This window comes from Rhinopithecus roxellana, chromosome 4 (assembly GCF_007565055.1).
Source record: "Rhinopithecus roxellana isolate Shanxi Qingling chromosome 4, ASM756505v1, whole genome shotgun sequence".
NCBI classification, from domain to species: Eukaryota; Metazoa; Chordata; class Mammalia; order Primates; family Cercopithecidae; genus Rhinopithecus; species Rhinopithecus roxellana.
In genome coordinates, this window is record NC_044552.1 from 138,461,705 (window position 1) to 138,487,054 (window position 25,350).

At 39.3% G+C, this 25,350-nt stretch overlaps 1 protein-coding gene across 7 annotated transcripts in view; it reads right to left on the bottom strand.

The window, feature by feature from the left end:
- Window positions 1-25,350, bottom strand: part of UBE3D (ubiquitin protein ligase E3D) — a 189,180-nt gene that overhangs the window by 60,140 nt on the left and 103,690 nt on the right. For 4 of the 7 annotated variants that reach the window (XR_004056948.1, XM_030929441.1, XM_030929444.1 and 1 more), the window contains 2 exons: window positions 11,683-11,821; window positions 6,588-6,656 (listed from right to left, as the gene is read on the bottom strand). Coding sequence is in view for 6 of the 7 variants with exons in the window: in XM_030929441.1 (XP_030785301.1) it covers window positions 6,606-6,656; window positions 11,683-11,821 (190 nt within the window). In the remaining variant the exon portion in view is untranslated. The remainder of the gene's footprint in view (window positions 1-6,587; window positions 6,657-11,682; window positions 11,822-25,350) is intronic. The other 3 variants (XM_030929445.1, XM_010358276.2, XM_030929442.1) reach the window with 1 other exon arrangement.

Genomic DNA, 25,350 nt, shown 5'->3' on the forward strand with positions numbered 1-25,350 from the left:
GTGCCAACACCACTCCCATCTCAGTTCCCTGGGATGCACACGTGGATTACCACAAGTGCTGAGTGAAAATTCTAGGGAGTGCCTGCCCATCTTGGTTCAGGTCTGTCTGCTTCATGACTACAGAAGCCCTTTGACATGTGGAATCACCCACACCCTTCTTCCCTTCCTACTCGCAGCTAATAACAGGACTCTGAGACCCTCATATATAATGTCCCCAAGGCCCATTGATAAAGTCTCTTGGGAAAAGTATATGTCTTCATGCCGGGAGATGAAACAAAGGAAAGAGCAGAGTATTGCCAGTACTGTGCCCCAGGCAGCATCTTCAATGAGCCCAATTTTAAATTAATATATATATATATATTTGTGTGTGTGTGTGTGTATAAGCAGACATTAAAAATACTAGTAAGAATTACTCTAAAATGGTCATGCATGGTGGCTTACACCTGTAATCCCAGCAATTTGGGAGGCCAAGGCAGGTGGATCACTTGAGGTCAGGAGTTCAAGATGAGCCTGGCCAATATGGTGAAACCCCATCTCTATTAACAACACAAAAATCAGCTGGGTGTGGCATCTGTAATCTCAGCTACGTAGGAGGCTGAGGCAGGAGAATTGCTTGAACCCAAGAGGCAGAGGTTGCAATGAGCTGAGATGGTGCCGCTGCATTCTATACTGGGTGACAGAGCAAGACTCTAAAAAAAAAAAAAAGAAAAAAAATCTCTCTAAAATGTCAATACTGGTTACTCCCAGTGATCTTAATTCTCTTTACATTTTTCTGAATTTTCCAATTTTTTTATGATAAAAGGTTTCTTTTTTTTTTTTAATAATTAGGGGAAAACATTACTTTAAAAAAAAATAATGGCTATAATTCACCCAGAGATGAAAGTGGAATATAACAGATGAGGTAATTTATGTAGTACAATGTTTCAAAGTATATAGAAAAAAAAGAGTGCAGAGACAAAAACATCACTTCCTCTTCTCTATAGCCCATTGTTGCTATTTACCTGTAGAATTCCCAGGCCTCTGTTTATCTATTTCTAGGAGTCCCTGTAAGTTATTATATTATTATTTTTTAAGTTCTTAAGTGATACGGTTTGGCTCTGCGTCCCCATCCAAATCTCACTTTGAATTGTAATCCCCAGAATCCCCATGCATCAGGGGCAGGACTAGGTGGAGGTAATCGGATCATGGGGGCAGTTTCCCTCATGCTGCTCTCGTGATAGTGAGTTCTCATGAGATCTGATACTTTTATAAGCATCTGACATTTCCTCTGTTGGCACTCATTCTCTCTCCTGCTGCCCTGTGAAGAGGTACCTTCTGCCATGATTGTAAGTTTTCTGAGGCTTTCCCAGCCATACAGAACTGTGAGTTTATAAAACCTCTTTATAAACTGCCCAGTCTCAGGGAGTTCTTTATAGCAGCAAGAAAGGACTAATATAGTAACTGGTACCAGTAGAGTGGGGTACTGCTATAAATATACCCAAAATGTGGAAGTGACTTTGGAACTGGGAAACAGGCAGAGGTTGGAATGGTTTGGAGGGCTCAGAGGAAGACAGGAAGATGTGGGAAAGTTTAGAACTTCCTAGAGATTATTGAATGGTTTTGACCAACATGCTGATAGTGACATGAAGAATGAAGTCCAGGCTGAGGTAATCTCAGATGGAGATGAGAAGCTTATTGGGAACTGGAATAGAAAGGTCACTCTTGCTATGTTTTAGTAAAGAGACTGGAGGTATTTTGCCCCTGACCTAGAGATCTGTGGAACTTTAACCTTAAGAGAGATGATCTGAAATTGGAACTTGTATTTAAAGGGGAAGCAGAGCATAAAAGATGAGAAAATTTGCAGCCTGACAGTGATAGAAAACAAAAACCCATTTTCTGGGGAAAAAAATGCAAGATGTCTGCAGAAATTTGCATAAGAAACAAGGAGCAGAATGTTAATCACCAAGACAATGGGAAAAATGTCTCCAGGGCATGTCAGAGACCTTCAGGGCAGCCCCTCCCATCACAGGCCCAGAGTGCTAGGAGGAAAAAATGGTTTTGTGGCCACTGCCTATCCAGCTCCAGCCATGACTAAAATGGGCCAACGTACAGCTCAGGTCATTGCTTCAAAGGGTGCAAGCCCCAAGCCCTGGTGGCTTACATGTGGTATTGGCCCTGTGAGTGCACAGTTGTCAAGAATTGAAGTTTGGGAAGCTCCACCTGGATTTCAGAGGATGTATGGAAATGCCTGGATGTTCAGGCAGAGGTTGCTACAGGGGTCGAGCCCTCAGGGAGAACCTCTGCTAGGGCAGTGAGGAGCAGAAATGTGGGGTCTGAGCCCTCACACAGAGTACCCACTAGGGCACTGCCTAGTGGAGCTGTGAGAAGAGGGCCACCGTCAACCAGACCACAGAATGGTAGCTCCACTGACAGTTTGCACTCTGCACCTGCACAGACACTCAACACCAGTCTGTGAAAGCAGCCAGGAGGGGGGCTGCACCCTGCAAAGTCACAGGGGCAGAGCTGCCCAAAGCATGGGAGCTTACCTCTTGCATCAGCATGACCTGGATGTGAGACATGGAGTCAAAGGAGATCATTTTGGAACTTTAAGGTTCAATGACTGCTCTATTAGATTTCAGACTTACATGGGGCCTGTAGCCCCTTTGTTTTGGCCAATTTCTCCCCTGTGGAATGGGTGTATTTACCTAATGCCTGCACCCCCCATTGTATCTAGGAAGTAAATGACTTGCTTTTGATTTTACAGGCTCACAGGTGGAAGGGACTTGCCTTGTCTCAGATGAGATTTTGGAATTGGACTTTTGGGTTAATGCTAGAATGAGTTAAGACTCTGGGGGACTGTTGGAAGAGCATGATTCTGTTTTGAAATGTGAGGATATGAGATTTGGGAGGGAGCAGGTGCAAAATGGTATGGTTTGGCTCTTTGTCCCCACCCAAATCTCACGATGAATTGTAATTCCCATAATCCTTATGTGTCAAGGACAGGACCAGGTGGAGGATAACTGGATCACGGGGGCAGTTTCTCCCATGCTGCTCTCATGATAGTGAGTGAGTCTCATGAGATCTGATGGCTTTATAAGCATCTGGCATTTCTCCTTCTTGCACTCATTCTCTCTCCTGCTGCCCTGTGAAGAGGTGCCTTCTGCCATGATTGTAAGTTTCCTGAGGCCTCCTGAATCATGCTGAGCTGTGAGTCACTTAAACCTCTTTTCTTTATAATTACCTAGTCTTGGGTATCTAATCATAGCAGCATGAGAATGAACTAATACATTAAGTTTAAACTACAGCTTTAAACTTCTATACCATCAAAGCTTTTCACCTGAGCTGCCAATAAATGACAAAATGACTAAATCTAATTTTCATGTTATTTTGTTTTCTTTTCTTTTGACACAGGTATTGACAGGTAGTAAACCACTAGCTGAATGAGATAATTATAAAACTATTAACATCTGAATAATTGTGAAGTTAAATATATGATTTTTACATCATGAAAAAGATGAAAATTTTAAGTATCAGTGAGTTTCTTAAAGTTAAAATCAAATTACAGATAAGTAACAAGCAATGGAGAATTTCCTTGTCTAGAATAGTATGTGGGTCTCATATTCAAGATGCTTCAATTACTTCACCCTTCACCACAGAACAGTGTATGATTTCAAGTCCCTCTAGAACAGGAAATATCCCGATCAACTCAAATTATCAGGTGGTAATAAAGTCCATAAAGCTTTTTATTTCTTCTTTTTGACATATTTTCACCATATGATTAAACTATACAACATATACAGAACACTAATTTGTTATGTTCTGGCTCCACTTATTTGCCACGATCCGTTTAATGCTTGAGATTATTTCTCACACTGCTCCCATGTTTGAAGGCTGCTGTTCTCTAAAGGATGACATTAGTGAAAGAGATATTGTTGCTTACACATGGTAAAAATAAGTTACACAAGACACAAGACTGTCAAAGAGGATCATCTGGCATTTTCTTTGATGTATCTGTCCTGAGGTAGAATAAAAGATTCAGAATTTGAAGACCAATATTTAAAACATAGCCTCACATTTTGGTAGTTAAACAATTACACTTGCCCACTTTACTTACTTTTTTCACCTTTACTTACTTTTTAAAAATGGGAGTTAGATTGATTTGGAGGGTTGAAGGAAGATGGTGGGATAGAATACCCTACCCACTGTGCTCCTGACAGGAAAACCAAATTTGACAACTCTCTACACACAAAAAAGCACCTTCATAAGAAACAAAAATCAGCTGGGCACAGTGGCTCATGCCCATAATCCTAGCACTTTTGAAGGATGAGGCAGGAGAATTGCTCGGGCCAGGGAATTCAAGACCACCCTGGGCAACATGGTGAAACCCCATGTCCACTAAAAATACAAAAATTAGCTGGGCAAGGTGGCACATTCAAATGAGATCATATCAAGTTAAAAGTTTCTGCATAGCAAAGGAAACAATCAGCAAAATGAAGAGACAACTCACAGAATGGAACAATACATTTGCACACTACCAATCTGACAAGAGATTAATAACCAGAATATATAAGGAGCTCAAACAACTCTATAGGAAAATATCTAATCATCTGATTACAAAATGGGCAAAAGATATGAATAGATATTTCTCAAAAGAATATACACAATTGGCAAACAAGTTTCTGAAAAGATGCTTAACATCACTGATCATCAGAGAAATGCAAATCAAAACTACAACAGGATATCATCTCACACCTGTTAAAATTACTTTTATCCAAAAGACAGGCTAACAAATGCTGGTAAGGATGTGGAGAAAAGGGAACTCTCATACACTGTTGGTGGGAATGTAAATTAGTACAACCAGTATGAAGAAGAGTTTGGAGATTCCTCAAAAAACAAAAAATAGAACTACCGGCTAGGAACAGTGGCTTACAGCTGTAATCCCAGCACTTCGGGAGGCCGAGGCAGGTGGATCACTTGAGGTCAGGAGTTCAGGAATTACCACACAATCTAGCAATCCCACTCCTAGGTAGGTACCCAAAAGAAAGGAAATCAGTATATCAAAGAGATATCTGCACTCCCATGTTTATTGCAAAACTATTCACAAGAGCCAAGATTTGGAAGCAACCTAAGCGTCCATCAACAGATGAATGAATAAAGAAAATGTGGTACATATACACAACGGACTACTTGTCAGCCATAAAACTCAATGAGATCTTGTCATTTGCAACAACATGGGTGGAACTGGAGGACATTATGTTAAGTGAAATAAGCCAGGCACAGAAAGACAAACTTCACATGTTCTCACTTATTTGTGGGATCTAAACATTAAAACAACTGAATTCATGGAGACAGAGAGTAGAAAGATGGTTACCAAAGGCTAGGAAGAGTAGTGGAGGGATGGGGGAAGTGGGGATGACTAATGAATAAAAAAAAAGAAAGAATAAATAAGATCTAATATTTGCTAGCACAACAGGATGACTATAGTAAAAAGTAATTTAGTTGTACATTTAAAAATAACTAAAAGAGTATAAGTGGATTGTTTGTAACACAAAGCATAAATGCTTGAGGTGATAGATACATTTGCCCTGATGTGACTGTTATGCATTGTATGCCTGTATCAAAATATCTCATGTGACCCATAAATATATATACCTACTATGTGTCCATAAAAATTAAGAATAAATAAAATGGGAATTGCAAGTATCTGAAAAAGGCAAGTGTTTGTGAAAACATTGTCATCTACCTGGGGCTCTACGCTCTTAAAAATTCTATCCATACCATTTAGATAGCCTGGAGCAGCTGGTTGGAGCTGGAGTTAATGAGGTAAGGTGTGGGAATAAACAGGAAGGGTTTCCTCCACTCAGGGATCAAGGCTATGAAACATTCCTTCCTTATCTTAGCTGAGTATATTTTCCAAGGAAGACTCTTCTGGAGCATTCTCAGTGGGAGTCAATCCTTAAGTTAGGAGAGAGGCAGAGCTTGGCCAGAGGGTTCAATCTACCAGCAGAACCCTTTGCCATGTTACTACTTTGGTACGCGGTGTACAGAGTGGATGAGTGCCAGTTGAAATGGAACTGGGAACAGGTACAGGGTGGGAAAGCAATGCTCAGCCAGGGACCTTATGGGCCTCAGGCTTGATTCAGTGTGTACCAAGGAATGCCAAAGGCAGATCTTGTTCCTACTGTGCCATTCTGACCAAAGAGGCCCTGACCAAAAGGACAACCATCTAGTCTCAAAAGAAAGAGATGGTATCCTCCCGACAATCAGCCTCTAAAACTGCAGCACTACTTCTTGTGGAGGTAAGGAAGGCTGCCACTAAGAATGTACATAAGGGTCTTTAGAGATAGAACAGTGTCTCCCCATCTGTGTTCTGCAAACATTAATCCCATAAAATGCCCTAGAAAAAGTCTCCCTGCTATCAAGTACATGTGGGAAATAATGTTTACTATATTCCTCAACTAGGAGGATCACACTACCCCTTAAGCACATGCAAGGGGCTGACAAATCATGCCACTTAAAAACATCTAACTTCCTTTAACCAACCTTATTAAAAGAGGTTAACATTATTTAGTGGTTAAGAATAGGGGTTCTGGAGCCAGGCTTTCTACCTCATGTTCCTCTACTTATCAGCATTGTGAGCTTGGGCATGTTGTGCTCCTGTGGCTCAGTTTCTGCACCTGTAAAATGGAAATAATAATATACCTTCCTCATGGAGGTGTCATGAAAATGAAATGAGCTACTAAGTACAAATCATTGAGAACAGTACCTGGAAAACAGAAAGAACTAAAAAAAAAAAAAAAAAATTAGCTATTATAATTTATATTATTATCTGATTATTAATATCTATTTTTTTTTTTTTTTTTTTTTGAGACAGGGTCTGACGCTGTCATCCAAGCCACAGTGCAGTGGTGCAATCACGGCTTACTGCAGGATTGACCTCCAGGGCTTGAGAAATCCTCCTACTTCAGCCTTCTGATTAGCTGGAGCTACAGGCATATGCCAGCACACCTGTTAATTTTTTAATTTTTTACATAGATGGCATCTCATTATGTTGCCCAGGGTGGACCTGAACTCCTGGGCTCAAGTGATCCTCCTGCTTTGGCCCCCAAAGTGCTGGTATTACGAGTGTGAGCTACTTTGGCCAGAGAAATGCTAAGTATAGAGAAATCCCCTCTCTTCCCAAAGAGAAGTCAACATACTCTCTGTAGCACAAAAAACACAACTAAGAAATCAGAATTTCTGTCTCCAATATCAGCTTAACCTTCTTGGGTATGTGTTTCCTTATCTATAAAAATAAGATTATTAGACTTATTATTCCTTCTAGCTGCAACAGGCCAGGATTCTAGGAAAAATACATAGTTGCCATTAAAACCAGCAGCTCTTGCCCAGTCCTGGTTCCAACCTGGTTGCTTTTAAGGTTCTACCTTGCAGATATCTTACCCAGATTTAAAGCTGCCATTGCAGGACTTCAGGTTAAGAGCTGGTTGTTGCCCAGCAAGATGGGTATGGAAATGGCCTTGTGCCACCTAACCCCAGAGTTCTGAGCACACACAGTGAAATAAACTAGCAATGGCAATGACGTCAACAGGCTGCAACTTGCCTGCTCCAGAGGACCCATCTGCACCTCTAATGCCATCTGCCTTGGTTTCTGGTACAAAAGCTTGGGCATCATTCCCATATTCCCTACTGTGGTACTGTGGTCTCCAGTAACCAGAGAGTCCCATCCTATATATTGATTATTTTGCTTATCTGAGTCTTGCCAGCTCTTTCTAAGGGCTGAACTCTTCTTTGAGTTTTTCTCATTTGTACCAAACACCAGGTTGCAGTTTTAATGTGGATACCCATCTGTGCTCAACTTTGTTGACATGTCTTAAATCCAGACCTTATCTGTTGAGTCTAGTACTGCCCCAGCAGAGAAAGGGCTGCTGCTTCTGCCCTGAGTGTGTACTGTACATACCTCTGTATAACCCAGCTCAGTCTTTTAGATTTCTAGAATGTCACATGGCTGTGTCCATCTGCATTTTAATTGTGCCTTCATCCAGCCATCTGGCCAGTCATCCAGTATTTATTAACTTCTTCCTACATCCAGGCACTATACTAAGTTCTGTTGGCACAATATTGAAAAAAAATAGACATTCCCCCATTCATTCATTCAACACCTATTTTAGTAGAGGAAAAAGACAAACAAATAAATGAACAAGATCAAAGAGTGGGAAGTGCTCTGAAGAAAATTAAACAAGGTAAGGTTACAGAGTATGGTGATGTGAAGAAGGGGGGTCAGGTTGGGCCTCTCCTCAGAGGGGATACCTGAACTGAGACCTGAACGACAAGAAGCAGCTGGCCATGCAAAGACCTGGTGCAGAATATTCTCCCAGTAGCAGAGAAAACAGCCAGTCCACAGATCCTACAGTCAGAACCAGCTCATGATAAGGACAGGGAGATAGGGCCAGTGTGCCTGCAGCCGAGTGACAGGGAGAGAGCCAGAGATAAGGTCAGAAAGGGAGGCAGGGCCAAGATGTTCCTTGGCTTATTGGCCAAGATAAGGAGTTTGGATTTTATTTTCATTGCAACAGGATGCCACGGAAGAATTTTAAGCAGGAAGTGACTTGATAAGGAATGATAAGTCCATCCATCTTCTTGGGACCACTGCAACAACTTAGTATATGCTTAGCAATATGTCAGTGAATCTCAATCAAATCCTACATTTTGTTGGCTTATAATCACATTAGAAATAGTAAGGTACTATAACAGAGTGGAAGCTATAATTGTGACAAAACCACCAAAAGAGATCCCTGTTGGCCTGAGAGAAATGTTACAGTGTAATTTAAGAAGTTAGAATTTCATATCATGTTGTTTAAATTAATAAGATAAACTCTTCTTCTGGAGATTCAGCAGTGATAACAGCTCAAGCAGGAGCACCAAGTGAATCCTAAAATGACAGCTTTACAGAAAAAGAAGCACTGCTCACAGTGACTCAGCCAGAAAATAAGAGAATTGGAAATGTAAAGCAAACTTTAACAAGTGTCATTCTGCTATTTTATAGCTCTTGCCAATATCGCTCTTAAAAAATGTGCATGAAAGTGAGTTCCCAATTTAAAAAAATAAATCCTAAACGCAGGCAAAATTAGAAGCCCCATTCCTTGCCATTATAATACATGATGAAGTGGGTGGTACAAAGATGAAAAAGCAGAGCATCTTTCTAATCCTGACACACACTTTCCCCATTTTCACTGATCCTTCATCTGGGAGTGAGGACCTGCATAGGGAAGATGATTCTTGGTATGTTCCTTATAAGAATACACCTTTCCAGGGGTGACAGCAGGGACCAAACTAGCTCATAAGATTCTGCCAAGTTTCTCTCTATCTGTGATACTGGGAAAGCATGTGTGTTTCTGACAATAATATTCAGAAAAGGGACTAAAACCATATGAAGTACAATCACCAATAGAAAAGGGTATTGAGTAATTAACATTCAGACCACTCTAAGAGCTCCTCTAATTAAAGGTGCTAAGACCACACTAATGCCACCAATTGCAGGCCAGGCTTCATGCACCTGTGCTTCCATGAGATTGAGATGACATCCTTAAAGGGGGCAAGGCCTCCTGGGTCTCACAGGGAAGAACTATAGATTGGTCTTCCTCTCAAACCTCCCATATTTGGTTTAGATTACTCTTATACCTTTAATTTCTTTAAGACTTGTGTTGAGGCTATTTTGTAATAAAATTACTCTTAAGTTAAATTAAACATGGATGACTGTCCTATTTCCCCCAGCATGCCATAAAATCCTTTAAGTCACTCATTTCTCTTGCTGCTCACTCTCCTATGGCATGCAAATTTCAAACAGTACATGAGGGAAGGAGTGAAATAAAAAATTATTGTTTTTCAGCTTCACTCCTCATAGATACAACTGTTAAGTTTCTTGTCTCTCCCTCCATGAACGTTTGTGGGCATATACAAACTTTTGCATTATTCAATCCCATGAGCAGAACTTAATGAAATATAGATATACAGAATTTTAAATCATATCTGGTTTAAGGCAGTATATGAATAAATAACATATATATAAACTACTGCAAAATAAGGGGAGGCTGTGGACATTCCAAGGCAGATCTAATAACCTGCCTCCACCCACCACTCACACCTGCTCCACCTCCAGGACCTTAGTGGGCACTGCAGTTGGTGGCAGATGGAGTAACCCCAGTGAGTGAGTCCAGTTTGGTCTCTGACCCACTGAATGTTTCCTGGACAACTCATTGCTCCAGATCTCAATTTCCTCTCCTACAAAATGAGAAGATGTTATTTAAGGTCCCTTTGAGACACCAGGATTGGAGTTGACCAACAGACAGCAAAAACAAACAGGCATGCTAAGGCGAAAGACTGTACTCTACGAGTGCCTAAGGCTCAGAAAGAGGAAGAGCATCACAGAGACAATCCATGTAACAGATTTCCAAGAGGAGAAGAATGTAAATAAGATTGGAGCAGCTTTTTTTCTCTCTATTTCTTGAGATATGATTCATAGGAAAATCCACATCTTGTTTTACCATATAACAGAGGTACCAAGCAATATACAATGCTCCTGAAGTTTTCTTACGATACATTAAAAACCCAGAAGTAGAAAAAACCCATGTTAATCTCTCAGCAATGTACGTTGTATTACCACTAGCACCAGAGGGCTTGTGAGTATTTTCCCATTGCCAAGAGTCGCAGATATGTGCAATTACATGTAGTAGTTATAGGGCCACAACTTAAGCCACAAGTTAACATTTAATTCTCATTTGCCACCTCATCTGACAATTAGCTGACTGTGAGGGAGGTGGGGGGTCTTCCTGCTGGTCATCTTGCTGGCCAGTCTACATTTGCAGAAATGAGTTAGACTAGAACAAATAAATATCAAGGGCAGTAGGGAAGTGATAAGGGAGAGGGCTAAGGAGAGAGAGGTAAATGGCTCAGAAAGTAGAACACCTTTAAACAGACCAATCCTGTTAAACATCCATTTGGCAATTTGACTTCAGGCTAATAGCAGCAAACCCACTAATAATGATCAAGATTCCTGGGTCTCCTGCAAACTTGGGAGAAGGGAGGTGGCATTCACAAGTGTCTGCCAGATCTTCTGGCCATTTCCTAGAGGGAAGATGGGAGCTGGAGAACAAAGCCTGGAGTTATAGAGCTGTGAGTTCTGCCACAACTAGACAATTACCTAGTCAATTCTGAGCCTCTATGTGTTCATTTATTTAAAAAGAGATAGACAAAGGCGGGATGTGGCGGTTCATGCCAGTAATCCCAGCAGTTTGGAAGGCTGAGGCAGTTGGATTGCCAGAGCTCCGGAGTTCAAGACCAACCTGGGCAACACAGTGAAACCCTGTCTCTACTAAAAATACAAAAAATTAGCCAGGTGCGGTGGCATGCACCTGTAGTCCCAGCTACTCGGGAGGCTGAGGAATGAGAATCGCTTAAACCTGGGAGACAGAGGCTGCAGTGAGCTGAGACTGTACCACTTTACTCCAGCTTGGGCAACAGAGCGAGCCTCTGCCTCCAAAAAACAAACAAAAAACATATAGATAAAGCAATACATGCATTATGCTTATTGCTATGATTTGAAACTGGGGAATTCCATGGGCTATCTCCTGTGAAAGAGAGGATCCTTGAAAAATAAGTCTAAGTAAAACTGAGAAATCACAGCCTAGAAAAGAAGCCACTGCTCACCTGAAAGGAATTCATATGGCGAAGGGATGAAGGCAGATTGGCATTACTCCTTGATAATATCAACAGCAGCTCCAAGCAGGTTGCAGAGGGCAGGGTTAGCGGGTGGACGCTGATGTCACTTTCCCACAAGCTGACAAGTCTGGAACACACCAACACATTAACTTTCAAAAACGCATTATCATAATTATTTTAAAAATCTGAAATGAAAGAAGAAAATTCAATTGTGAGAGAAAAAGGCAAAGTACAAAAACTAGAAATAAACTATATTAAAAATTCACAGAGAACATGTCCAAGACATTTTGATGGTGTTGTTGATATAAAGCAGATGGATCAGGCAATTTTTCAGGCCATCATTTCATACTCTGAAGTATGCAGTCACAGGAAATGCTGTCTTAGTTGTGTGGGACCCGCTGGGGAAGGGGTGGCAGAGACTAACGGCTAACACACTGAATGCTCCCTACATTCTATGCCCTATTCTACATGTAATATCTTGTTTACCTCTCAGAAACCTAAGAGAAGGAACTATTGTCATCCCCATTCTACAGCTATGAAACTGGTTTTCTGAGTCAGATAGGCCCTTATAGAACATTTAGCTCAGTGATTTTCAAACTTTTAAAAAGTGACAGAATCCTTTTGTCAAAAAAAAAAAAAAAAAATCTTGTAACAGCCCCAACTTACAATACAAATAAAAGTGAAGCTGCTCTGTCTGAAGGGGAAAGGTTGGCAGGAGGCCTCCCTTCATCTTCCAGAGTGGCCCTTGAAGCATCTCTGCTATATCCTGCGGAACCTATTTGAAAATCCTTTCATTTTAGAGATCAGGAAACCAAGGGCTAGAGAAGTAAAAGGATGTGTCTGAGAGGAGGCAATGTGTAGAAAGCGATATGGCTGGGTCTAGAATCCTGGCTTCCTGGCTCCTCATTTAGTGCTTACAGTAAAGGGAAACATCAAAAAATAATTATGAGAAAATAAAGTAATAAGAATAGCATGAGTTTTAGGTTTTCAACTTTCTATTTACTTATTTCCTATCTGATCTGCGACCAAAGTGTCTCTTATCACTAAATTTAAAGATATATGTATATAATATTTATATTTGTTTATATAAATATATATGTATTTTTTGCCACTTCTATAAACTTCTTTCTGAAAAGCGATCTTTAACTAAATCAGTGGTGAATAATGGAAACTTGGAGAGAATCAGTGGTTCGGGGCATGATGGATTTTAAACACTTTACAGAACAAGTCATGGCAAATGGTTTAGATGTTTTATCAATCAGGTTACTTATTATGCTAACAGATTTCTGATGTGGGGTAATGGAATTCACTCTCCTTTGAAGCACTGGCCAACTAGTTGGACTGGAATAAGACACTGGTCCAGTTTTAGTGTAGAGGAGAACAGATCACCTCCATTGCCCTTTTAGCTCTTAGTAGGCTCTTCAGCTGGATCTGAGAGCCAAACTGACACCAGGCAGATTAACAAGAGAAAAGTCTACAAATTTTATTAGTTTTACATGTACACGGGGATCTTTACAAGCAAGTGAAGTCCAAAGAAGTAGCCAAAGCAAGATGCTTTTATACATTTTTAGGCACAGAGTGATAAGTATAAGAAACATAACAGGACAAGGAAAATCTGGCTAGAGGAAGTAAATTTTTCAGGGGAGTCACTGGAGATATATGGTGTGGGGGTGTGTAAAACAGATGGAAGATAAGGTAAATATGTTTATTCAGATCCATTGCAGCCTCCAATTCCAAGTCTCTGGTGATAAGCGCTGTTTTCTCACCTTTGTATCGAGAGGGTGCTCTTCCCAGAGGAATCTTGATTGCTTGCTGCAGGCAGGAAAGGACAAACCTTGCCCTTTAATTTTTTTTTTTTTTTTAGAAAAATCAAAAATTTTAATCTTTATATATAACATGTCAAGACCCCTACTTGTTTGTAAAAAGTTCCCCACCCCCCTCGAAAATTTGTAGAGCATAGTAAGTCTTGGCCTAAACTGCCCTGATTTGTAAAATATCTTCCTCTGTGCACTTTTCCCTTCAGCCTGAGGCTCTTTGCTGATCCGCTCACAACAGAAGCAGCTTGGTTTTCCTCTGGGAGTACCACCAGCCTGCAAACCTAGAGTGTACTCTCCACCCCTGGGTCACAGAACTTCATTCTCTCCTGCTCTGTAACCCGAGGACCTTACAGCCTCTGAGGCCTAACACCCAAGCTCTTCCTTGCAGAAGAGCTGAGATGCTAAGGAGACCATCTGCAGCATCATAATAAGCCCTTGGGATTTGTTGAGCTTCCACATGGCTTTCTTCAACCACCTGGCCCACTTTCTTCAACCACATTCCACTTCGGAATGCGTGTCTTTAAGGCACCAAGTGATCTTTGAATCCAGTGATCCAAGTTCCTATCTCAGTGGGACCTCCAAAAAAAGGATTGACTATGCTTCTAATGTAATGCCTGCCTTTTACACACCAGTTATGTGTTAGTGACTGCTGGATGCCAGTCCACACCCCTTCAAGCACCTCACAGTCCCAAACGGGGTGCTCCTACAGGTCCCAGGGTCCTGTTAGTGGAAGAAAGGCAGCTCCAGAAAGTCTTCATCTAGCCTTCCTGACAGGAAGTGGTTAATCCTCTGGGAAATAGGCTTGCAGTCTTGGGAAGAAAAGAGTTGTTCCTCCTTGGGGATATACATCATCATCTTGGCAATTTCATTCAGTGTCTCTTCTGTATACAGAAGCTCCTAGCTCAGGAAGGCATCCCGTCCACATAGCCTCATGAAATTCCAATTTCTCCAAAGTTTTTCACCTCTAAACAATCAATATACCAATCTGACATATTTTGGGATGGCATGTCCTTCACTCCTTCATAGGCAAAGGCACATTTAAGTGTCTTTTCTGTGTTTAAAAATCATCTTATATTGATTGACTGGCTCTGCTATTCTTTTTGCTTTTGCTCATTATATAACATTTTCGACATTTCTCTTGAATGAAAATTAAAACATTGCTGTCTTTTCCGTAATTCAAACTTAGTACTAGTGCAGTGGCTCTAAGCTCACTTTCTACCCACACTCCTTCCTCATGCTCTCCATAATCCACTGTTGACTTACATATACAGTTAACTGGGCCTGGAAGGCAGTTACCCTTGCTGCTGAATTTCTGTTCATCTTGTGAGACCCACTTACGTATCATTTTCTTAGAGATATTGCCCTGCTTCCTTTATAAGAACTTGCCTAATACCATACTTACATCACTTACATACTAGTAAGGCATTTGTAAGTGATATAAGTATGGTATTAGGCAAGTTTTTATAAAGGAAACAAATGCCTTACTAGTATTCTTATTTGGGATATGTCTATGTCTCTAATTCTTTCTAGATCAGACATGAGTGATTTCCTCTAACTTTCTCATCTTATTTGGAAATAAAGATTTAAAAATTGCCTCAACGTTGCTTTTCTGCAGACACAGTCAGGTATTAACCTCTTACTGGCTAAAAGAAATATCTTTTTAATTTTCCCCAACATTTGTTATGTTCAATAAAACAACTCAAGTTTTCAGAATTTATACCCCTGACCCCAACTCCTGCCACCCACAATAGGGTTCACTGAAGCGTATTCTGAATTTTTTTTAAAAGTATGGTGAAAAGGTTTTTGCATTTTCTGAATTGAATCTCTTGCCCTGGATTGTGAATGTTCCTTGGGAACTCATCAGTGAATCTCTAAGACCTATTCCAGGCCCATCATGCTTTGGACCTTCCTGAAATGAGGTAAACACTGTAGCCTGGACCATGGCCTGCCAGGGTAGAAAGCATCTCCAGACAGTCACTTTTTCATCATTTTCCATTCCTCTTTGGGCAGTAACATATTTGCAAGAGAAAGGGAAAATGGTAAATTATGCAAATAAATATTTTGAAGACACAGTTACTTAGTTAATTACGGCTATAACATGGTTGCCTTTAATTTTTACAAAATTACTTCAGTTTTGTAAGCCTAAGGCCTTAGGTTTCTTCTGACTATCACTTATCCTATGGCTAACACATCCAGACACCAGGTCAGGCACTTTAGTTATATTTGCTGTCTCTAATCCTAAAGCAGCCCTGAATGGTATGCATCATTCATCCCATTTTAAAGACAGGAAACCAAAGGTCAGAGAAGTTAAGTGATTGTCCAACATCATGCAATTAGCAAGTAGTGGGACCAGGATTCAATCAGGTCAGCCTGAATGCAAAGCCTGTGCTATTCGCACCACACCACAATGACTGCTGAGGGCACTGTATATATTATCCTCTCCAAGCAAACCATAAGCAGGACTTTAATAACTGAATCTGCAAGTGCCTACTTCTTCTGCAAGATAACCCTTTGGCTTGCAAAATATAGTTGAGTATTTTGACCTTTTTTTAAGAAGTTATTTGGTGGATCACCTGAGGTCGGTAGTTCGAGACCAGCCTGATCAACATGGAGAAACCCCGTCTCTACTAAAAACACAAAAAATTAGCTGGGTGTGGTGGCAGTGTGCACCTGTAATCCCAGCTACTTGGGAGGCTGAGGCAGGAGAATTGCTGGAACCCAGGAGGCAGAGGTTGCGGTGAGCCGAGATTGTGCCATTGCTCTCCAGCCTGGGCAACAAGAGTGAAACTCCGTCTCAAAAAAACAAACAAAAAAGATGCTAATTTATTGTGTGTGTGTGTGTGTGTGTGTGTATGTGTGTATTTACTTCAAAACTTGACTAGGAAAGGTAGTAAAATAGACATTGAAAAATACTCATGTTAGAGTAAGTGAAAATAACCATGTGATGAGAAAAAAAGATGAAGAGGCAATACACTCACGGTTGTTTCCACTACAGGAAAATAATAATCTGGTTTTTACATTTTCTTCTTTACCCTTTTATTTTCCAAGTTTTATTTTTGTAATCAGAAACAAGTTAACATTATGCTGTTGATGTGATTTCTGGTTCAGACAAAGGAAATTTTAAGTGCTGCCTTAGAGTTTCAATATGCTGCTAAATGGCTATGGTACGATCTATCAAAAATGGACACTTAAATAGAAATAAAAATACACTGGCACTGCCTTGTCACTCACCAGCGAGTGATCATGGACAAGCACTCTGGAGCCTAGTTTCCTCACAGGACCTTTGAGTCAGGTACACAACCTGTCCAATGCATCAAACTATCAAAATTTATACAGAAGGACATTGTCACAGTAATGATAAACACAGTCACAAAAAAGATACAATTAGTTATCAAGTGAGTTACCAATGTCTCTACACAGACATTTGCATGGTATGTAAATCCAACACTGGCATTTTAAACTTAATCCTTAAAATATTCTGTGATTTAACAATTTTTATTCCCATTGAAGCACATAAAGGAAACGAGCATTATCTTGATCACAGACCCAATAAATGATAGGAAAAAAAATCTCAAGCATGATCTTTACCATCTAAATCCTATTCTTTTTAATACTCCATGAACAAGGCAAAAGTATATTAAGCATTATTTAATTCCACCCAAAGAGATTAAAAACCCCAAAGGCAAATTATAGGGTAAGTTCTAGATATCTCAAAACACTTCATCTTAAAATAATTTGAACAATCTTATTTTTGAAATTAGACAAACTAGCTGGGTCTAATATGGCTCAAATTCCTAATGTTCATCCTGCTATTTCTATTCCCACAGTATGTTTTTCATGAGTCTCAGGACTTATTTCTAATGTTTCAATCACATAAAATATTACTTTAATCACAGGAAGCATTCATACATATGAACAAAGGAAGTAATAAATAAAAAATGAAATTAGTTGTTTAGGAGAGTAAGAACTACAGGTAACTTTCCCTCAAAACTTCAGGTAAAGTTTTCATCTTTTTTTTTTTTTTTTTTTTTTTTAATTTAGGGAGAAAGAAATAAAGAAAAGAGAACAAAATGGAAAGAGGATGAAATGACTTAGCATACTGAATCTATACAGTATATCCTAAAACAATCACCAAACTCATTATGTGGAATTTAGGACATATGTTGACAAAGCCAGAGGTGTCACTTGCAACTCTGCCCATGACTCACATATTATATTAGTCTTGGTTCTCTAGAGAAACAGAACTAATAAGATAGACAGATATATAGAGAAGTTTATTAAGGAGTGTTAACTCACACAATCACAAGATCCCACAATAGGCTGTGTGCAAGTTGAGGAGCAAGGAAAACAGTCCCAGTCCCAAAGTTAAAGAACTGGGAGTTCAGTGTTTGAGAACAGGAAGCATCCAGCATGGGAGAAGGATGTAAGCTGGGAGGCTAAGTCAGTCTAGCCTTTTCATGTTTTTCTGCCTGCTTTATATCCTGGCTGAGCTGGCAGTTGATTAGATGGTGCCCACCCAGATTAAGGGTGGGTCTGCCTTTCCCAGCCCACTGACTCAAATGTTAATCTCCTTTGGCAACATCCTCACAGACACACCCAGGATCAATACTTTGCATCCTTCAACCCAATTGAGTTGACATTCAGTATCAACTGACATTAAATATCAATACAAATGTCTGTTGATACAAGCATTTTAACAACCATAGGGCAGAATCTGGAACATTTCTGGTATTTCCTACAAAGACATCACAGACTATTGGACCTAAATCAGTAATTATCCACTATAAGTCAATAAGAAAGATACTTCAAAAGGGACAATGAACGAAACATCAATTGAAACTTACTTCTGTGATTTTTAAAGTACTGAGAGAGGAAAAGCTTTCCTAGGAGACCAGAACTGTCAGTCAGACAACCTTAGTCTAACTGACCAAAATACAAGTAGAGGACACACCATCCTTATTTCTAAACTTTTGCCTTGTCAAAATTCCCTAGAGAAGCAACTATGGCCTATCTATTTTCAAAGAGGCATTGAGAAGGGAGAAAAAGGTCACTTTCTATCACTTCTAACAAAAATAGTGAAATTGAGAATGAATCAAACCAATCAATATCAAGAAAAGAACCTGAGTAAATAGAAAGGTGATACAGTCTTCTAGGAAACATGGAGGTCGTTTAATCTAACACAGGTTAAAATGACAAACAGAAATGATATAACAACTCTATCCAAATTAAAATATTTAAAAGGAATCTAACATATTATCGTTTAGAGAAGAAAAAAATGGTATGTATGACAGAGTTCAAGATGAAAATATTTAACTTAAACCTCATTTCTCATATTTTAGTAGATAATTTGAACTCTTCAAACCTAGAAGAACCCAAGAAAGCAAAGAGCATATTAAAGATATTGAAATATTATGTTGCTTATACCTGTACATTTTAGATGCTCAATTTCAAAGCTATACCAATGATACGTCCATCAATTTAAGCTCTCAAACTAGCAAAACAAGCAAATGACAACAACTTAGTGATAGAAATTTTATAAACATTCATCTATTTAATACATAACCAAAATTTTGAAATTCTTATAAGCCACTCTTAGGAATACAACGTTTTGAAACATCTAAATATATTGGAATGTCTGTTCTGATTAGCCATATTGAATGCATTATACTTAAAGTATTTCAAAAGCATTAATTAAATAAAAATAGACCCTGAAAAAATGCACACACAAACGACTGTTTGTCAAAACAAAATTCATCAAGTAATGAACAGTATCCACAAGAACATTTTTCTTTGAAAATGACAGAAGAAAAATTTGACCCTTTTAAATCACAAAAGGCAAAATTGGTCTTTAATTCTCTTTGAATTAGAGGGCTCTTGAGAGAATTCAAGTGCACAATTCCTAAATACCATGCCTTTCAAACTTTGCCCATATGACCTGTAAGTTTGTCAAGGCAAATCTCCTACACATCAAAAAGCATGGGGAAAATGGTTCTCATTTAAATAAGATACCAATAAGGCAGTCTCAAAATTAAATGTATTACTTCAATGCCAAAAAAATAAGAAATTTTGTCTTTTATAAATGCTTGTTATCATTGCGAGACACCAGTTGCTGAGAACACAGAAATTAGACTGGGAACACTTTCATTAAAGAAGAGAACAGTGGCTCACGTCTGTAATCCCAGCACTTTGGGAGGTCGAGGTGGGTGGATCACCTTTGGTTGGGAGTTCAAGACCAGCCTGACCAACATGGAGAAACCCCATCTCTACTAAAAACACAAAAAATCAGCCAGGTGTGGTGGCGCATGCCTGTAATCCCAGCTACTCGGGAGACTGAGGCAGGAGAATCGCTAGAACCTGGGAGGCGGAGGTTGTGGTGAGCCGAGATAGTGCCATTGCTCCTCTCCAGGCTGGACAACAAGAGCAAAACTCAATCTCAAAAAAAAAAAAAAAAAAAGAAGAAGAAGAAGATGAGAATCCACCCTACAAACAAGCCTGTCAGAAACTGCATAATTAGAAGTGATATCATTAAGAACATAATAATTAGGAGTCCATCTAAAGAGGCCAGCTGCTTCTTCAGATTTTAAAAAACTTTTCATTATGGAAAATTTCAAATACAATATGAAAATAAGAGAGAAAAGTGTAATGAACCCCATGTACCCAAGACCCAGTTTCAAGCCATTATTCTCACATGGCCAACTTTGTTTCATTTGTATCTCCACACGCTACCCACCAACCCATCTGAATTATTTTGGAAGAAATCCCAGACAACATATCATTCATTTCATGAGGAAATAATTCAGTATGTATTATTAAAGATAGATTTTTTTAAAAAGAATACCCACAATATAATTTATTACACTTTGAAAAAAGTAAAAATTTTTTCATATCAAGTCTGTAGTTAGTGCTCAAATATCTTCAACTGACTCATTAATTTTTTTTACAGTTTGAGTTTGGACTAAATAAGATCCATATATTGCAACTGACTGGTATGTCTTTTAAGGCATTTCTCATCTGTATGCCACATACTGTATGATTCCATTTATATAAAATGCTCAGAATAGGCAAATCCATAAAGATAGAAAGCAGATTAGGGGTTGTCAGGGGCTGGGAGGAGGAATGGGGAGTGATTGCTAGTGGGTAGAGTTTCATTTTAGGGTGACAGAAACATTCTGAAATTAGATAATGATACTACCTTGTGAATATATTTAAAACCACTGAATTGTACCCTTTAAAAGAACAAATGTTATGGTATGTATATTATATTTAAATGTAACAGGCCGGGCGCGGTGGCTTAAGCCTGTAATCCCAGCACTTTGGGAGGCCTAGGCGGGCGGATCACAAGGTCAGGAGATTGAGACCATCCTGGCTAACACGGTGAAACCCCGTCTCTACTAAAAAGTACAAAAAAAAAAAAAAAAAACTAGCCGGGCAAGGTGGCGGGCGCCTGTAGTCCCAGCTACTCCGGAGGCTGAGGCAGGAGAATGGCGTGAACCCGGGAGGCGGAGATTGCAGTGAGCTGAGATCCGGCCACTGCACTCCAGCTGGTGGAACAGAGCAAGACTCCGTCTCAAAAAAAAAAAAAAAAAAAAAAAAGTAAAAAAAAGAGAATCTGTGGAAAAATTAAATCAGCTCTAGGGATACCTATAGATCTATTTGGCTCTTTCTAATCAAGATAGATGAATGTTGAATGCACTGATTTAATTATGTAACAGTGAACTACTAGAACTAGTAAAAATTGCCAACAGAAACTCAAACATATTATGGTTGCTATTGTAATTAATTCTAGAAAATTTTTACTTGCAAACAAAATGTGAGACAAATTGGCCTCTATACTATGTAGTTCACTACCTTAAAAATATTTTTTCATGCTTATTTCTATTTTATTAACCTTTTATTTCAATTCCCTGCCCCAAATGGAAAAATCAAGCCTGAAATGATTTACTCTGTCAAACTGGCATCTGTTCTCCCTTGTCCTTAATTTTTTCCATTTTCAATATTTAAACCATTTCTTCCCACTTTTTATTCTGAGATAAGTGTAGAGTCACATGCATTTGTAAGAAATACAGAGATGCTGTCTATCCTACACCCAGCTACCCCAATGGTAACATTTGGGATAACTACATCAACATTGATATAATTCACCAACCTTTTTTAAACCTCATGTTTAAATATGCATTCATTTGTGTGTGTCTCTGTGTATTTACTTCTAGGCAATTATTTCACATGTGCAGACTCATGTGACCACTTTAACACTGAACAGCCAACATACAAAACAGTTCCATTATGAGGATCTCTTAAGGTAACTCTTTAGAGGCACAACCACCTCCCTTCCCCATCTCTTCCACTCCCTACCCACTGGCAACCACTAATCTGTTCTTCATCTTTATAATTTTGTTATTTCAAGAATGTTACATAAGTAGAATCATATAATACGTAGTCTTTTTTTTTTAACTCACCACAATTCCCTCAGGATTCATCCAAGTAATTGTATCAACAGTTCATATTATTTTCTTTCTTTTTTTTTTTTTTTGAGACGGAGTCTTGCTCTGCCACCCAGGCTGGAGTGCAGTGGCCGGATCTCAGCTCACTGCAAGCTCCGCCTCCCGGGTTCACGCCATTCTCCTGTCTCAGCCTCCCGAGTAGCTGGGACTACAGGCGCCCGCCTCATCGCCCGGCTAGTTTTTTGTATTTTTTAGTAGAGACGGGGTTTCACCGTATTAGCCAGGATGGTCTCGATCTCCTGACCTCATGATCCGCCCGTCTCGGCCTCCCAAAGTGCTGGGATTACAGGCTTGAGCCACCGCGCCCGGCCTATTTTCTTTTTTAAAAAGAGATGGGGTCCTGCTCTGTCACCTAGGCTGGAGTGCAGTGGCGTGATCATAGCTCACTGCAGTTTTAAATTCCTGGGCTCAAGTGATCCTCCCACCTCAGCCTCCTGAGAAGCTGGTTCTAGAGACGTGCACTGTTACATCAGACTAAGTTTAAAAAAAAAAAAAAAGTAAGAGATGGATCACTATAGTGCCGAGGCTAGTTTCAAACTCCTGGCCTCAAGCAATCCTCCCGCCTCAGTCTCCAGAGTAGGTGCAATTACAGGCCACTCAACTCCATACCCAGCTTTCATTCCTTTTTATAGCTGAGTAAATTTCCATGGAATATAATCACAGTTGTTTATCCATTCATCTACTGAAGGACATTTGGGCTGATTTCAGTTTGGGGCTATTATAACAGCTACGAGCTGCAATGAACATCTGTGTATAGGTTTCAGGGTGAACATTAAGTTTTCATTTCTCCAGGATAAAAGCCCCCAAAATGCAATTGCTGGGTCATATGATAAGCACACGCTTAAAAAGTTCTTAATTTTGATGTAATCAAGCTTTTGTATTTTTGAAGCTTACCACTTTTTGTGTCCTGTTTAAGAAATATTTGCCAAATTCCATGTTGTACTGCATTCTCCCCCTTTTAACCTCCCTCACCTCTCCCTACTTCCCCTGCCCCCCACTCCATCTCTCACTATCCACTGACCACTCTCTGACCTCAGATCAACTGCTCTGGGACTAATAATTCACTCTCTTTAATGGTTATATAACACATCTAGGTGTGTACGTCTAAAATACTATACTTTGGTTATCTTTTCTCCCAGTTTTCTTTCCCTGCTATGAACAATATTACAATAAGGTCCTTGCTTACATTTCTTTACATTCTGGTACTCTAATTTGTTTGGAATAGCATCTCAAGAGCAGTAATATCAGATTGATGTGTATATGCATTTTTTAATTTTAATAGATATTTCTGGAAAGTCTGCCAATTCACATTTCCACAACCAGTCATCAGAGTACTCTTTGCCCCATACTCCCACCAACAATGAACTAACAGTTGGGATTTTTAAAGTTTGATGGAAGTAAAATTATTTTGTGCTATTCATCTGGTTTATATTTGCTTAATTTTAGTGAACTAGAGTTTCTTTTCATATATTTGTTGGCTGTTTGGATTTGCTGTGAATTGCATTTTAAAAATTTTATCTTATTTTCAATTGTGTTGAGTCATTTGCAGAGGTCCTTCATTGTACAACTTCAGGAATGCCATCAGTAGCCTTAATTATTAGGCCTTTCCTCATCAGTTTGTAAGCAATACTCAAAATCAAATTATAAATGGCAAAACATACAATTATCACAATTGAAATCAGGAAGTAGGAGTGGTCACTGTCATTGATTAACATTTTCTTGTAAAGGAGATGTTAAAATTAATCCCCTTTTCCCCTGGTGATATGACTGTTTTACTTAGAAAGTCTGAGAGACTGTGTTAACAACAAGAGAGAAGAAAATGTGCCCAAGATATTTATGTAAAAAGCAAGAATCTCTCTATTACATAGGGCAGGGGTGGGGGTGGGGGTAGGGTGGGGTGGGGCGGAAGTGAAGCCTAAAAATAGGAAAAATATTCCTCTTTTACAATAAGAACATCATTATAAAAACACTTAGAAAGAGGCCAGGTGCAGTGGCTCACGACTCTAATCCCAACACTTTGAGAGGCCGAGGTGGGCAGATTGCTTGAGCTCAGGAGTTTGAGACCAGCCTGGGCAACATAGTGAAACCCTGTCTTTACTAAAAATACAAAAAAGTAGACTGGCATGGTGGCACACGCCTGTGGGCTCAGCTACTTGGGAGGCTGAGGTAGGAGGATTCCTTGAACCCAGGAGGTGGAGGTTGCAGTGAGCCAAGATCGTCCCACTGCACTCCAGACCGAGTGACAGAGTGAGACCCTCTCTAAAAACAAAACAAAACAAACTTAGAAAATTTAACAAAAAAGACAAAGAGCTACAGAAATTAGACTATATAACCTCACTCAAGAACGTAAAACAAGACACGAAAAAATGGAAAGATATACTTCATCTCATAAAAATGTCAATGGTCCCAAAATTTATATTTTAATTTAATGTAATTTCAGTTAGAATCCCAAAGGGGTTGGTTTTCATTGGAACTGGATAAAATAATATTACTCACAAGAATAAATGTTTGAAAATGACCATGGTCATTTCAAAAAGAATGCCATAGGCATACTTGCTTTCCAGATCCAAAACATATAATAAAACTAATGTAATCAAGTCAACATGGTATTGATATAGAAGTAGACAAATAGATTCATGGAACAAAACACAAAATCCAAAAATAGACCCTAATGAAATGTAACATATTTCTATGGTGTTTACCCACGATATACTATCACAATTTGAGGACAGAAAAATTGATAATTTATTAAGGGTGATAGGTTCAAATAACCACTCATCTGGAAGAAAATAAATTTAAAAGCCTATCTTATATTATTTTCAAAAATAAATTCAAGATGTATTACAGGCATATATGTAAAAATAAAATAAATACTGCCAAAAACTCTAAAAAACTACTACAAACCCATAATCTATAAGGGTTTTATAATTTTAAAAAATTGTATTGCTAACAAAAAAAATTTTTAAATCACAGGCAGAGGGCAGAAACTCTTATTGACAGAAAGAACATATATGAATTTATAAAAAGAGGACAAAGGACAGAAATTCATTTTTAAAAAGGTTTTCAAGTAGTGATTTTTAAACAATTTTGAAGGTCATAGTTCTCAATGACAATATGGTTAAAACTAGGGACTCTCCGCTGGGCACGGTGGCTCATGCCTGTAATCCCAGCACTTTGGGAGGTCAAGGCGGGCAGATCACGAGGTCAGAAAATCGAGACCATCCTGGCTAACACGATGAAACCCTGTCTCTATTAAAAATACAAAACATTAACCAGGCATGGTGGCAGGCATCTGTAGTCCCAGCTACTCAGGAGGCTGAAGCAGGAGAATTGCCTGA